This window comes from Meleagris gallopavo, chromosome 1 (genome assembly GCF_000146605.3).
Source record: "Meleagris gallopavo isolate NT-WF06-2002-E0010 breed Aviagen turkey brand Nicholas breeding stock chromosome 1, Turkey_5.1, whole genome shotgun sequence".
In the NCBI taxonomy this organism is placed as follows: domain Eukaryota; kingdom Metazoa; phylum Chordata; class Aves; order Galliformes; family Phasianidae; genus Meleagris; species Meleagris gallopavo.
This window is the reverse complement of record NC_015011.2, coordinates 183,764,185-183,778,492: the sequence shown is the minus strand read 5'-3', so window position 1 is coordinate 183,778,492 and position 14,308 is coordinate 183,764,185. Positions and strand designations below refer to the sequence as shown.

At 42.8% G+C, this 14,308-nt stretch overlaps 1 protein-coding gene across 1 annotated transcript in view; it reads right to left on the bottom strand.

Moving 5' to 3' along the window:
* The window catches only part of LOC100540939 (teneurin-4), an 81,191-nt gene extending 67,200 nt beyond the window's left edge, over window positions 1-13,991 (bottom strand). Inside the window, 4 exon segments of the mRNA XM_019612330.2 lie at window positions 3,078-3,327; window positions 4,327-4,470; window positions 6,674-6,941; window positions 13,497-13,991. Of these exon segments, the coding sequence (XP_019467875.1) occupies window positions 3,078-3,327; window positions 4,327-4,470; window positions 6,674-6,941; window positions 13,497-13,799 (965 nt within the window). The 5' untranslated portion in view covers window positions 13,800-13,991.
* Window positions 13,992-14,308: the final 317 nt, after the last annotated feature.

Genomic DNA, 14,308 nt, shown 5'->3' with positions numbered 1-14,308 from the left:
CTTATTCCTTAGATGGGTGATGCTGAGGTACATCTGATCTTTCATTTTGTCTGTCCTCACCCCAAAACTCAAAAGGAAGACATTCCTTTTGAATCATTTTTCCATCAAAGCTCTTGAAGCATCTTGCGTCCTGGAGCTGCTCTCTCTTGGCTTTCTTGGTTAATTCCCACCCACTTTTCTTACACCCTCCTTGTCTCTATATTTCCTTGTCTGTGACTGCAACAGATCATGCCGAAGTCTGTGTGATTCTGCTCTGTGATTAATGGCTCCCCATTCTGATGACTGATCGCCTACGCCAGTTTTAATCACAGCAGCTTCATTTCCTATTGAATCATCTGGAAATGGCACTCGTGGCTCACTGTGTAACAACATGCAACAAGACAGGGAGCAGCATAAGAATTCTCCACTGGTTGGCTTACCTATGTCTGAAATCTTTATTTCTGACAGAAGACAGGAAAGCAGGGAATAGAAGAAAGAATGAGGTGTTAGCGGCTCAATTCGAAGCATTATTAGCAGATTGAAAACTTGACAGTAACTGTATCATACAATGCAATAATAAATAAAGACTTAGCTGGAATGACACTGATATATTTTATATTGGATATTACTTGTCAGTGAGCTCACTTATGTATCACTGCATATCACAAAGGAAGTAGGATCTCACCTGCTTGGAGTTATCCACTTAATGTAAAAGATAGGGCCAGGCAGACTTTATCACACAGAGCTAAATATATGTGGAAGTAGATATCTGCACAGCTTTTTTTTTCACTAGCACTCAAAGCAATATTTTGTGATTTACAAAGGTAACTTCCCAATTGCACCATTGTGGGTGGCAGTTCATTGCCATAACCTCAGGAACTCCAGCCCAGAGAACTGAAATAATCCCGAAATGGACATATTTCATGGGTCTGGTTACATACCCAGCTGCAGTTATCTGTGACCCCTCTCTACGACAGAACACTACACTTAAAGAACAAAAACAAAACAAAATTAAGAAAAAAAACAAAAATGGACTAAATCCAAATAGTGAGGGTGTTAATCTCTACAGAGATGCTGATTTGAGAAGGCACCAGTGAACTCTATTTAGTGCAAAAGCAATGGCTTTCCTCCATTGCTTTTAGTCAGCCTGCATCTGAACCCATGTACTTTATAGCACACCAGAGTGAAGAAACGTTTATTAGATCCAGTAACCTAAGTGTTTGCACAGATGAAGCAGCAATCGTTCCAGCAGATTTAAATCTGGAGTAAATTTAACTTTGTGGCTCTACGCAAAAGTCAGCAAGGCCACTCTGTCAAGGCTCCCAATTTTCTCTTTTCCAATCAGGAAACACTCTGTAAAACCTCCACCGGGTCTGGTATTTCCACTGACAATGAAACAGAGATTGGGTTTTCCAAATTGTACTTCTGGGAACGAGATATTAATCCCAATGAGTTGCAATGGGATTTTGGCCCCAAATCACCTAGGATCTTCTGGAAATCTCACCTTTGGTCATTAAAATAACTCTCTGGCACTAGAAGAATACTATATTCTTTAATGTGGACCAGTGTACAGAAGATTTATCCCACATTCTCACCTTATGAATATAAGATATATTATGTATTTGTTTATCACATAAATGAATAGAATACATCAGCTCTTTGCTTATTTACTCAAAAGGAACTCCAGCCCTCTCTAAACATGTCACTGTGGGCTTTAAACAACAACTGATTTTGTCATCTTTGTGTGGGCAGAGCAAGACATCTATTCTGCAGGTGCCAACCTTGTGACAGCTGTCTGGATTTTGTTCTCATACACCACAATCTACAGCTCTGTGTGCCAAATCAAGCCTTCAGCAAGGTCTTATGGGCCTAATGACTGTAGTGTGCTTGTTAACAAGGGACTAAATGGATCATAGAAACAAGTGCTGCTGCAGATCCTATTTTTCACCCGCAGCTTTGTGGAGCAAATGGTGATACAAAGCAGTGCTGCATGGGATCCTGCTGCTCTGGTCAGTTGTGATGGGGCCCTCCACATGGCACTCCTTGAAGAAACAGGGCCTTACTTTTGTCTCCAGAAGACAGGATGTGAAAACAGAATATAGCAGGGTTTCTTGCTTTCTGGGAGATTCTCTTTCAGACCAGATCTTAAGAGCTAAATGGGAGTGCCAACAGTCCTACAATGCAAACTTCATATTGAGCTCTCGGGACAGGTTCTCCAAGTAGAGAAGCCTCATTCAAAAATACTGGTTTAACTCCAGTGACATTCCTGGAGTGAGTCTATTCCAGCCACATGAAGAGTCCAGAACCAGGCTCTTGTGCTTTGAAGTCTTGTAAATTGTTATAGAAATGTTACAAATGAAAAATATTACTACTGAAGTCAATATGAAATTTCAGCTCCAGTCACAATCTATTTAATTTCCTCAGAACTTGTGATAAATCCGTAATGTTCTCTCCCCTTCATTATTTTTAGTGGTTGCTCTTTAACAGGCCTCCAAAGTCTCTCCTGACATATTGTTTTCCTTCGTTATTTTGAGGTAAAATGAAACGCTTCGGGTACTCTAAGATGTTCCATCTATATCTTCATCCTATAACAGCTGTTCAGTTGGAGAGTAGAGGGAGCCAATATGTGTTTGTCCCTTGAAAACAACCAGAAAAACCTCGGGTTTGTGACTCCCTAGGTGATCATCCTGTCTTAAGTATGAATGATCATCTATCCTGATTAACCTCTATGTACTGTCATCACTGCTGTGTCCTTCCAAGTCTGGGTTATCCTGGAGGCTGGTTGTTAATTTTAAGAATTCCCACTGGCCTACAAGTAGACCAAATGGGAGACATTAACACAGTTTGATTTAGCAGCACAAAAATCTGACAATATTTTTAGTATGTGATGAACTTGCTTGGCCAAATTTTCTCTGGTGTAAGTCAAAATTAGCACAGTTGCAGAAGAGGCAAATCTGGACAGGTTTTTTATTTTTTCTTTTCTTTTCCATTCTTTTTGTGCTTTCTATTACAACTTTTTTCTTATTTTCCTTTTGGGTATGCAAGACTGTGCAGAGCTTAACTGCATAATTATAACAGCCACATGCAGCACAATGTACCTTAGTTCCAGTATGTTGGTGACATTGCCAGAGGGAAAGATTCTTCGGATGTAGTTGAAATCTCCAACATAAAGACTTCCATCAGATCCACACGTTAGGGCAACAGGAGCCAGGAGTTTGTTCCCATCTGCAAGACCATTGCAGCTTGGACAAGAAATACTACGTCTACGGCCATTGCCCATAATGCTTCCAATTACAGGCGGCTGCTGGGAAATAAACTGGTTTTCCCCATTTCCTTTATGCAAGATACCTAGAGAGAGAAAACAGTAATAATGAAATCAAGAAATTGAGACTCACAGGGAGGATACGTGGCACTGCTGGAAGCGGCAAGGAGGTGTACCATTTTCATAGTACTGTTCTGTGATTGCTACAAGGAAGGCTACCTTATCTGAAGCAAGCATTTTTTTACAGGCTCATTTCATTCCTCACGAGGTAAATGCATACAGGGAGAACAAGACTGCTTGTATTTGTGAATGAAATACACTTTTCAGCATCTCATGAATTTTCACTTTCCTTTTCTGCTCCTCTTTGCCCTGTAATTTGCAGGCTACCAGGTAAAAAATAAATAAATAAATCTCACGAAAAGATAAGAGACAAGAAAGCCATGGTGCATTCTCTAGAGGAATGTTTCATCTACAAAGCTTGGAGGAGCTCAGTGTATGTTCACTATTAGCACAGTGTTTTCAGCCATGGTGTGGGTTGAATTTAGATATTTGCTCCCATATCACTGCTACCATTCAGAGACAGACAGTGCTTCCATCTTTTAATTGCATTCTGATCACCTTTCAGGTCTCCCTGTTGCTGTCCTCAGTTCTCTTCAAGGACTCTGGAGCCTTCCATTTTCCCTTATAATCCATGAAGCTTCTCGTTTATGCAAGTCCACTTGCACACTGCATAATGTGGCTGGGTGGATTTATAATCACTACTAGTGACAACTTGAATACACTCTCTTTGTTTATTTTAGAATTATTTTCCTTGCTAATCACTTTTTTTAAGAAAATACAAAGTTAGGGGTGCCTATATATTTCATGGGCATTCATCTGATTCACCATTATCAGCTTCTTTTGGATTTACATGCACCAAATTGTTTCTAAATGTAGATTCCATAAACAATTTTTGGTAGAAAACAGGATAGAGTTCTTATGTTGGTCAGCTTTCTCCCCTTTTCTTTTAATTGAATTCTTAACGATAAGCAACTGGGCCTTGCCGCACCGCAGTATTCCTTGGTTATGTGCTACAGACAACCTACCACTTTGTATGTTGAGGGCATGGTGTTTGTCCAGGGACCATCCTCCAAGCTTGGAAGCATCAATTTCATAACCCTGAAGCACAGCTGTCCTCTTCTCCCACAGGATCAAGTCAGGACACGACTCGTACTCATAACCCACGGAAACTGTGAGCAAGAGTGAAACAAAAGAGCCTCCCCAGATTAGTAACTTGAAAATGTACAGTCTGCACACTAAGAATTTCAGCTGAGTTGGGTAGGAACAGTACTACACTCAATTGCCTATTTCATTTAAAATGCCATCATCATAACGTGGACTTGCAGTGTTTCCCACTTTAAAGGCCATCTGCATTTAAAAAGGTCGACAGAGTTGTAGATGTTGGACAAATGTGCTAAATACTTAAAAGGCATTGCTTTAAAGACATATCTTAAAACAGTGACTATTCTAGAATGTAAAGCAATGCTGGATGCCTAAATGGGAGGATTTTAATCTATATCTGCCATCTTTAATGTAAGCTTGCATGTCAGGAATTTGCTGAAAATCATGGCCTTACTACAAATGAAACAATGGGCATAGAATGGACATCAGTTTTAGATGAGGCTGACTTGTGGTCATTAATAATGTCAACAAAGTACAAAGAAGAACACAGTTTTGCTTGTTATGATGTCTAATCAGAGTCTTTCATAACCCTGCTACACATACTGGAGTTGTTTAGGAATAAAATGATGTCAGAAGAGGAATCATATTTTTGACAGAATAATGGCTCCTTTATAGTTTTCTCAGAAGTATCAAGATCCTGTTTTATTGGCCTGCTTTTCTTCTGCCCTACCTTATCTTTCCAGCACTAATGGCTGGAACAGAGGAAAACTGTAAGTTCTGCACAGATGAAAAGCAATTACATGGCTAATTTTTTGCCAGTAAAAAGACAAAAGTCTGATCTCCAAAACAGTGCTGAGCTGTAAGTGAACTCAGTATTCCCCACAAAATACAGCCTTTTGAAAGTCACACAGGGGGAGATGTAGTTCAGGAAATGAAGGCTTGATATTTTCCACTGTGCTAGTGGATGAAAGCATTAGAAGCCTGAGTGCTGATGTTCTGAGAACCCTGGGGCTGCAGAGCTGTGCCATGCAGTATGCTGGGATCACCTGCTCATCTAGCATCTTGCAGAGCAGATAAACATAGTATTTCAGTACATGCTATGAAGGCACAGTTCTCATTCTGGGATCCAGACTGGGTAAGGTTCAGCAAGTTATATCGCTCAGCGTGCTCAAAACAGCTGAGTTTAGTGACTGAGTAGAAGAAATGCACATCTTCTCCCTCTTAGAAAACAAGATGAGAAAGAGACTTATCTTCTGTGAGGCTATGAGGAATCAGGGCACCATCCTTCTGTCAAAAAGATATCTATTTGTTAAAGATCTCTCCCATCTTGTTAATAGCTCTGCTTTACCAAGGGCTAGTCTACCTTCAAGATATTTGACTGTATCTCCTCTGGGTGTTCATCAGAAGGGAAGGAAAAACTGCAGAGAAGCATCACCTCTATTCACTACACACTCAAAACACCTCCCTCCCGGCAACATCACACATTAGATGTCAGGGAAATTTTCCACTGAGTGAGTAATGTGATGCTGGAACAGTCTGTCCAGAGAAGCTGTGGATGTCCTATCCCTGGAGATGTTCAAGACCAGGTTGGATGGGACCCTGGGCAAACTGATCTAGCGTGTGATTCAGTGGTTGGCAACTCTGCCCATGGCAGGAGGGTTGGAGCTAGATGATCTTTGAGATCCCTTCCAACCCAAACCATTCTATGATTCTAGATCCTATGTGGCATGTTGAGTATGTACATATGTTGAGTCTGTCTGTCCTTGGACATGAAGCTTCTGACAGTGTTTTGCAGGCATAACTGACTGCACAAGACACAAAAGAGAACATCCTAGCTTGGGATGATGTTCTTAAAAAGGTAACAAAGGGGAAACTATGAGATGAGGGTAATCCTGAAGGTCAGGCAGAAGGAGGGGAAGAGATTAGGACTCCGTTCTAGGGATTCATTTCAAAGAAGCGCTGACAGCATTCAGCTGTAGGTGAGAAATAGCCAAATGCCTCCAGTCCCAGTTCATTCCTTCTGTATGGATACGATAGCAGCCGCTCAGGATGTATGTGCTGGGACAAGAGCCAGAGAATAGATAAGTATTCATCTGCTGGGAAAATGTGTGCTGCCTGAACAGCTGGGCCCTATCCTCTCCAAGGAAACAGCAGTGAACCAGCAGGGACCATTTTATGTGTTAGCAGTTGGACTGTATCGATCTGCGACACGGCTTCTGCATTGCCACTTAGCGGCTTCTAAAAAGAAACACAGGCCCTGGGGTCACTTACCGAAGGCTTCTGAAAGCCCATACACCTTCTGGCTGTAGACATCTGTCTTATCCCAGATGAAATAATAGGACAGGTCTGGAGCAGCTGCAAACCACTTTCTGAAGAGGCGTCCCTCGACGGCCACCATGAGGTGGACTTTCATGAGGTTGAAGGGGATGGTGGGGTGGGTCATGCTGATCCTCAGGACTGATTTGTAGCCAGCCGTGCGACTGCTCAGGTAACTCACTTTTATTTTACTACCAGAAACGTTAATCTCCTCCTGTAGAGCCTGTGGAAAAGCAATCCGGGAGATGTTAAATCAGCAGCGAGCAGACAGGAAATGGTAGCAAAGATGCAATTAATCAAACACACCTTTATAAAAGCTCTGGTAGTCCTGTTTAAAAAAGTACACCTAGTAGGCATCAATTATGAAATCATGCATGTAATTTATTGAGTTAGTTGTGAAAGCCAGGAAAACTCCTCTTTCTTCATCTCTATTGCGTGGGAGAATAGCAGTGGAAAGTACCAGGTTTAAGTGAGTATTTACAATGGGACTCTGCTAAAAGGAGTACATGGACTCCCAAAGGTGAAAGGAGCTTGGTGTATGAGAGGATTGCAGTCCATCAGTATAGGTTTCATTTTCTCTGCTGCCTTGGTAGGTTTCAACAGGTGCCGATGGGAAGCCTGATTTAATGGCTGGCAACCCTGACCATGGCGGAGTGGTTGGAGCTCCATGATTTTTAAGATCCCTTCCATCCTAAGCCATTTTACAATTCTATTATTCTAACCTTTGCCTCTTGGCCTTTTATCCGACTAAAATATCAAGCCCTACTTGGCTTGTATCCTCACAGATGTTTCCTGGTCCTGATGGTAACCTGCCATTCTTCCATGTCACTAATTGTGCTCCCATCCTCCCTCCTCTGGCTCACCCAAGTCTCAGTGCTCCTCCTTCATCCATCTCTGTAACTGCTCCTCTCTCACCTCACCTCTTTGCCCTATGTAGCTCTTTTCTCTTTTTATCCTGTGCCCTGGCCTTTTTCAGCCTTCATGTTTGCTCCTACTTACCCTGATGCTTGCTTAGAATTCTTTCCCTCTTAGCTGTGCCATGAAGCTCTTGACCTGATCAGCCACAGTCAACCTCTTTCCCTCCGCTAGCATTATCCTTTCCTCTTCTTTTCCAAATTCATCAGTATTCTAGGTGAGTTGCTTTGTTTTCTCTTCCAGCCATGCTGTAGTGGTATTTTTGTGGTATTACTACAGGGGTATCCCAGGGAGGTACTGGAGTCACCGTCCCTGGAGGTGTTCAAGAACTGTGTAGATGTGGCAGTGAGGGATGTGGTTTCAGTGGGCACGGTGGCCATGGGTTGATGGTTGGATTAGGTGATCTTAGAAGTCTTTTCCAACCTTAATGATTCTATGATTCTTTGACTTTATGATTCTGTGATTCTGGTGACTGGGACAGTCAGTTGTCCCAGTACAGAATTTCACGAAGAACTGGAGAAACAGTAGGGAAAGTTTTATCTGCTTTGAAAACAGAGAAGACTCAGTAAAGATGGGATTTTCAGGTAATTTACCTGCCAAAGTATAATAAGGCCTAGAAGTCCTTTTCTAATTTATTTATTTTTAGGTAGGGAAATGCAGAGGCATTTTCTGGAAGGCAATCTCCAACCTTGCTGCTTCTCCCCTGCAAAATACTGATAAAATAAGGAGCATTTCTTCCTTAATTCTTTGGGGAAGTGAAATTAGTTTTCCCCTTCCAGAAAAACTTAATCCTTAGGTAAACACTGGACATTTTCAGCACAGGGCAGCAGCCTTTAGCAAAGTTTGAAAGATGAAGGTAGAATCTTAGCAGCAAGTCTGAAAACTTGGGCTGATAATGAGATGTGTCAGAAGGTCAGAACTAGCTCTGTGCTCTCCTGTATCACTTCTGCAATATTTCATGTGCTGGACCCCAAATGAGCCATGAAAATACCTCCCCAGTGATATTTAGCTTTCGTTATACCAAGGGCATGGAGGCTTGGAGGCAGATGGGTCGAGAGACGCTTCCATCACAAAGGGATCACAGCTGCACTGGTGTCCTCCAAGCCACATCTGTGCCTCCTACACTCTACTCCTACATGGGAGCAGTAAAATTCCCTGATGTGACAAGTAGTTCATCTCTTACAGTTGCTTCATCTCTTAAAGTCAGAGCTATAAATGACGACAGATGCAATCTGCCCCCTGAAAAAGACCTCTTCTAAGCTATTACCCAAGGCCTAACACTTCTTCAAGTGGTAACTTACAACCTCCGAGCTTGCAGCACTTGACCAAAGGACGCATCCAGAAGTTAAAGTGCTGTTCCACTGTGCTCATAAATATTTACTTTCTCTAATGCAGCCTTTTCAATTTACATATCTCAGTGTTTAGGAGGGTGAAAAATGACAGAACTGGGAAAACCTAAGAATTTTAAAAGGTATTTTATGAGCTCAGCAACAAGCTGGTCTGGGACCAGGCTCAACCAGAGACCAGCTGAGCCAAGCTGCTGTAAAGGTGGTCCCTTGTATCAAATCTGTCTTTATATGTAACCCTGTTAGGAAAAAGGCAGGCAGAAATAATTGTCACTGAGGTACTATTTGCAACGTCTGGTTCAAATTCCTGTCAAAAATAATTATTTCTCTCTGTCACGATCTGTCTCTGCCATCTGCTATTTCAGAGAAAGGGTCAGTACAGAGGTATCAGTGCAGGGGATTGTCTTTAAAGTGCCTGCTTGAAGAGCTGGTTCAAAGGGTAATCTGGATTGCTCAAAATGCATTTGTAGTTTGTAAGCAGTACTAAACTAGCAACAAAGCAGGGCATGGGTGGGAGGATAATCCAATAGACCAGTGGTGGGGGAAGAGGTGAAAACAAGCTTTAAAATACTCTGAATGCACCAAAATTCATTTTGCCAATAGACAAGGCAAGCTACAATTTGGCCTTTTTTTTTCTTCTTTTCTTTTTTTTTAAATTAAATACAATGCTGAGAAAGAATTTTGACAAAGGAAAGCATTTAGGGCCTGATTCAGGGACTGTAACACAGGCATGTAGTGGCTTTGAGATCTCAAAAACCTCTGCATGGGGGTGACAGATCTGACATGGACCTTTTCGAGATCTCCATCCCTCTGAAACTACACTTGGAGTTCTGAAGAGACCCTTCAGGGCATCCTAAAAGTCACCAAGCTGTTCTTCCAAATCTCCCTATTGGCAGCAGGCAGAGGTGGGCTCTTCAGAGGGAGAGTCTTGCCCCAGTAACGTAGGAGTGGGATTCAATTTCAGTTTAAGGCATCTAAATCCGCTTGACATACAAGTGTGTGTATGAGGCAGACATCTAAGCATTGACTATAGTAGAGATCTAACCAACATTGTCAGTGGGAATCAGATACTTTTAAGATGGTCAGCGTAATTGATCTGTAGGTTCTGCTGACAGTACTGATTAGATTTCTGTCAGGTTTAATGGGAGTGTGGACATTTAGCACACATCCAGATGACTGCAGGTGAACATCTGATTTAGATGCCTTCATCTCAAAACGAATGCCAATTAATTTGATTCCATAACTATAGGTGTCCAGTGCAATTCAGAATGTCCAAGTTATGTGTGACACTCATAGGGTTTAGCAGATCTAATGCAGGACACGCATAGAATCACAGAATCATAGAATCACAAAGTTGGAAATGACCTGCAAGATCATCTAGTCCAACTGTCCTCTCATTACCACTGCTATCACAAGCACTAAATCATATCTCGTAGCTTTTCATCCAGATGCCTCTTGAACACTGCCAGGGACGGCAACTCCACCACCTCCCTGGGCACCCATTCCAGTGCCTGACCACTCTCTGAGGGAAAAAGTTCTTCCTTACGTGTAACCTAAACCTCCTCTGGTACAACTTGCAGCCATTTCCTCGGGTCCTGTTTGTTGCTTGGGAGAAGAGGCCAACCCCCTTCAGGAAGTTGTAGAGTGCAATGAGGTCTCCTCTGAGCCTCCTCTTCTCCAGACTAAACAATCCCAGCTCCCTTAGCTGCTCCTCGTAAGATTTGTGCTCCAGACCCCTCACCAGTTTCGTTGCCCTTCTCTGGACACGCTCCAGGGCCTCAATGTCTTTTTTTGTAGCGAGGGGCCCAAAACTGAACACAATACTTGACGTGCAGCTTCACCAGTGCTGAGTACAGGGGGATGATCACCTTCCTGCTCCTGCTGGCCACACTATTTCTAATGCAGGCCAGGATGCTGTTGGCCCTCTTGGACACCTGGGCACACTGTTGGTGCACAGCCGAGCATCAACTAACACCCCCAGGTTCCTCTTCTCTTCCACACATCCCCAAGCCTATAACGCTGCATGAGGTTGTGGCCAAAGTGCAGGACCCGACACTTGGCCTTGTTGAACCTCGTCCCATTCACCTAAGCCCAGTAATCCAGCTTATCTAGATCCCTCTGAGGGACCTCCCTACCCTCAGGCAGATCGACACTACCTCCCAGCTTGGCGTCATCTGCAAACTTACTGAGGGTACACTCAATCCCTTCATCTAGGTCATCAATAAAGATATTAAACAAGATGGGGGACACCACTCGTAATGGGTCGCCAGCTGGACTTAGCTCCATTAGCCACTACCTGCAGGGCACAGCCCTCTAGCCAGTTCCTTACCCAAAGAAGGCTATACCTGTCCAGGCCACGGGCAGCCAGTTTCCCTGGAAGAATACTGTGAGAGACTGTGTCAAAGGCTTTGCTGAAGTCTAGGTAGATTACGTCAACAGCCTTTCCCTCATCTAGCAGGCTGGTCACCGAGTCATAGAAGGAGGTGAGGTTGGTCAAGCATGACCTGCCTTTCATGAACCCTTGCTGGCTGGGCCTGATTCCCCTGGACGCCATGCACAAGCCATGTGATCTCTCCCAAGATGATTTGCTCCATAACTTTCCCTGGTACCGAGGTCAGGCTGATAGGCCTGTAGTTCCCCAGATTCTCCTTATGGCCCTTCCTGTATATGGGAGTCACATCTGCAAGCCTCCAGTCCTCTGGGATCTCTCCAGATAACCAGGAGCGCTGGTAGATGGCTGCAAGCAGCTTGGCAATCACCCCCGCCAGCTCCCTAAGCACCCTTGGATGAAGCCCGTCCGGTCTCATGGACTTGTGACAGTCCAGATGGAGGAGGAGCTCTCTGACTGTCTCCACCTGAATCACTGGGGCTGAAGGTTCTAGAGTAATCATTCTGGATTGGCAGCTGGAGATAATGCATGAAATTTACAGGGTGTTTCAAATGGCACTATATATTTATAGTCAGGAATTTGTATTGAACCATTGCTTATGATCTACATTCCTGGCCATTTTCAGTCAATAGACAGATGCATCCTTATTGAAGAGGAGTTTTAGAATGTTTGAGTTCAATAGATATAATTAACACAATCTAATAAGTATCCCACCAAATAATGAGTGAAGTTCTGATTGCATCTTCACTGTATCAGATAGTTGCTTCGAAGGGGCATTAAACATTGTTTTTCACAGTTCTTGTTGGACTGAGAAAAAGAGATGTGAAAATCAAACCAAGAATTTGCAATTTGATGGACATTACAAGACATGGGATTTATTTAGTAATTAAGCTGGGACAAACTCAGAGACTCTAATTGGAAATAAGTGTGAGAAAGGTTCACAGGATTTGGTCCAGAGGGAAAGGTAATGAGATGACTAGCTTCATTTATTCAGTACCTGGTTCAGTACCTGGTGTTCCTACAATTAGGAGATGTGAAGTGACTTCTTTCCTCATTAACGCTACTGAAACCTCAGTGGAGTCAAGCAGGAAGCACACAATTTGTTGCTACACTTGTTATTATTTCTACCTTGGCAGACTACTATTTGTCACTAAAAGCAATACCCAGGATACACTGAGTACTGGCATCTAGGACCCAGGGAATAACATGTCCAAGAAAGGAAAACTTTAATTCTGCTAATCCATACATTTCAACACAGTGAGTATTTTTACAGAGGAAGGGTCATTCAGTTGTTTGGCTCATTCAGTTCAAAATCCAACTTTCCACTCAGCAAAATACTCTGAATTCATACCATGTTGCTAAAACTAGTTTATGTGACTTTATATAACGTGACCAGGAATTGGTCTCAGTGATGATTATGGGTCCCTTGCAACTCAGGATATTCTATGATTCTATGGTACTATCCTTCATTAAAAAAAAGGAAAATGGGGATGAGAAAGGACAATCCACACTATCCCTTTGCTCAACTATTGCAGGTATCATGGCATGAAATAAAACTCAGGTTCTTGGTACACTTGCCTTTTGCCATGTCGCTTGCTGGCTGACTGTGCATCTCAGCATCTTTGCAGACTAATGGCTGCATCTTCAAACCCTGTGGGTAATGCCCACTGGGTTAAATCTGCTCTTGAATAGGAGAAAGGCATTGGAGCAGAAGAAGTTCATAAGCCTTGCATGGGGCGTTGGAGTACTGAATGCCAAAGAACTACCTGAAGATCACTGTGGCCTACATCAGGCCTCAATCTATCTACCACAGATGCTAAAAGAAATCAAAGCAAGGCCCAGGCAGGATTCCACTGAAAGATGCAAGCATTTGGTCTCCATCTCTAAGGGATAAGGTGAAATAAACCTTCTGGATAAGGGAAAACAACCCTTCCAGCTAAATGTGTGTTTGGAAGAGACAGCTGTTGGCAAAAGTCTGAAAAATGGGGAAGCAAAGGGGGAATGCTTCTTTTTAGAATAGTAGGTAGGGGAATAGAAAAAGACATAGAGGCATAATATTGTTCAATTCGCTCAGAGTAGGCAAAAGAAGCAGAGAAAATAACTGGATGATGTTTTCTCAAGCTCATACCTGGATTTCAGGAACAATAGGACCTTTCTCGGAGCAGGAACTCGCAAAAGCCGTCAGAGGAGATGGTGAGACCACAGGGTTGGGTCGAGCAAAGTTACTGAGATCACAGCTCGGGATCTCATTCTCTTCGTGTCTCATGACGATGGTCTCCATGACAAAGAAGCGATCCCATGGCAACCACAGCGTGTGCTCCTGGGTGATGAAGGGAGCCCGTTCAAAGTGCAGGATAATGGAGATCCCGCCGATGGTAACGAGATCAAAGCTGTTATAAGAGATGGAATGCGAAGTTAGTGTAAGCAACATCCTGAAAGAATACACGCTTGAAGGAGAAAAACAATCATCCTTCTAGGCCACAGAAATACCATCACCCACATTTTACAGATACGGAATTGAAGAAGCATTTGTTGAATGCTTGAAGAAGCATTTGTTGGGTAAAAGCAAGTAGCAGAGGCAAGAGAACTAACCTGGCATCTTTTTGTGTTGTTCCCTTGTGAATAAAAACATCCCTCTCTCTTTTTTTCAGACAAATGTTTATCTGTGCTATTGGTTTTCTAGTGTTATTTGACCATAAATACTCATTTTCTTTTTTCTTGGAGTATCTGTCAGCCACAGTTGCAGATTGGATCCATTTGCACAATGAAATAAACTATTTGGAAAGTAGTTTCTCTGACATGCCAGCATATAAATTGTCTTGGCATCCACTGCTAACCTGACTAATACCTAATGCAACCCAAGGAACATGTGGAGCCCAGTCATGGACTGCACTGTACTAGAAACAAGGAAGAAATGGAGACTAGAAGGCTGTCCCTGTG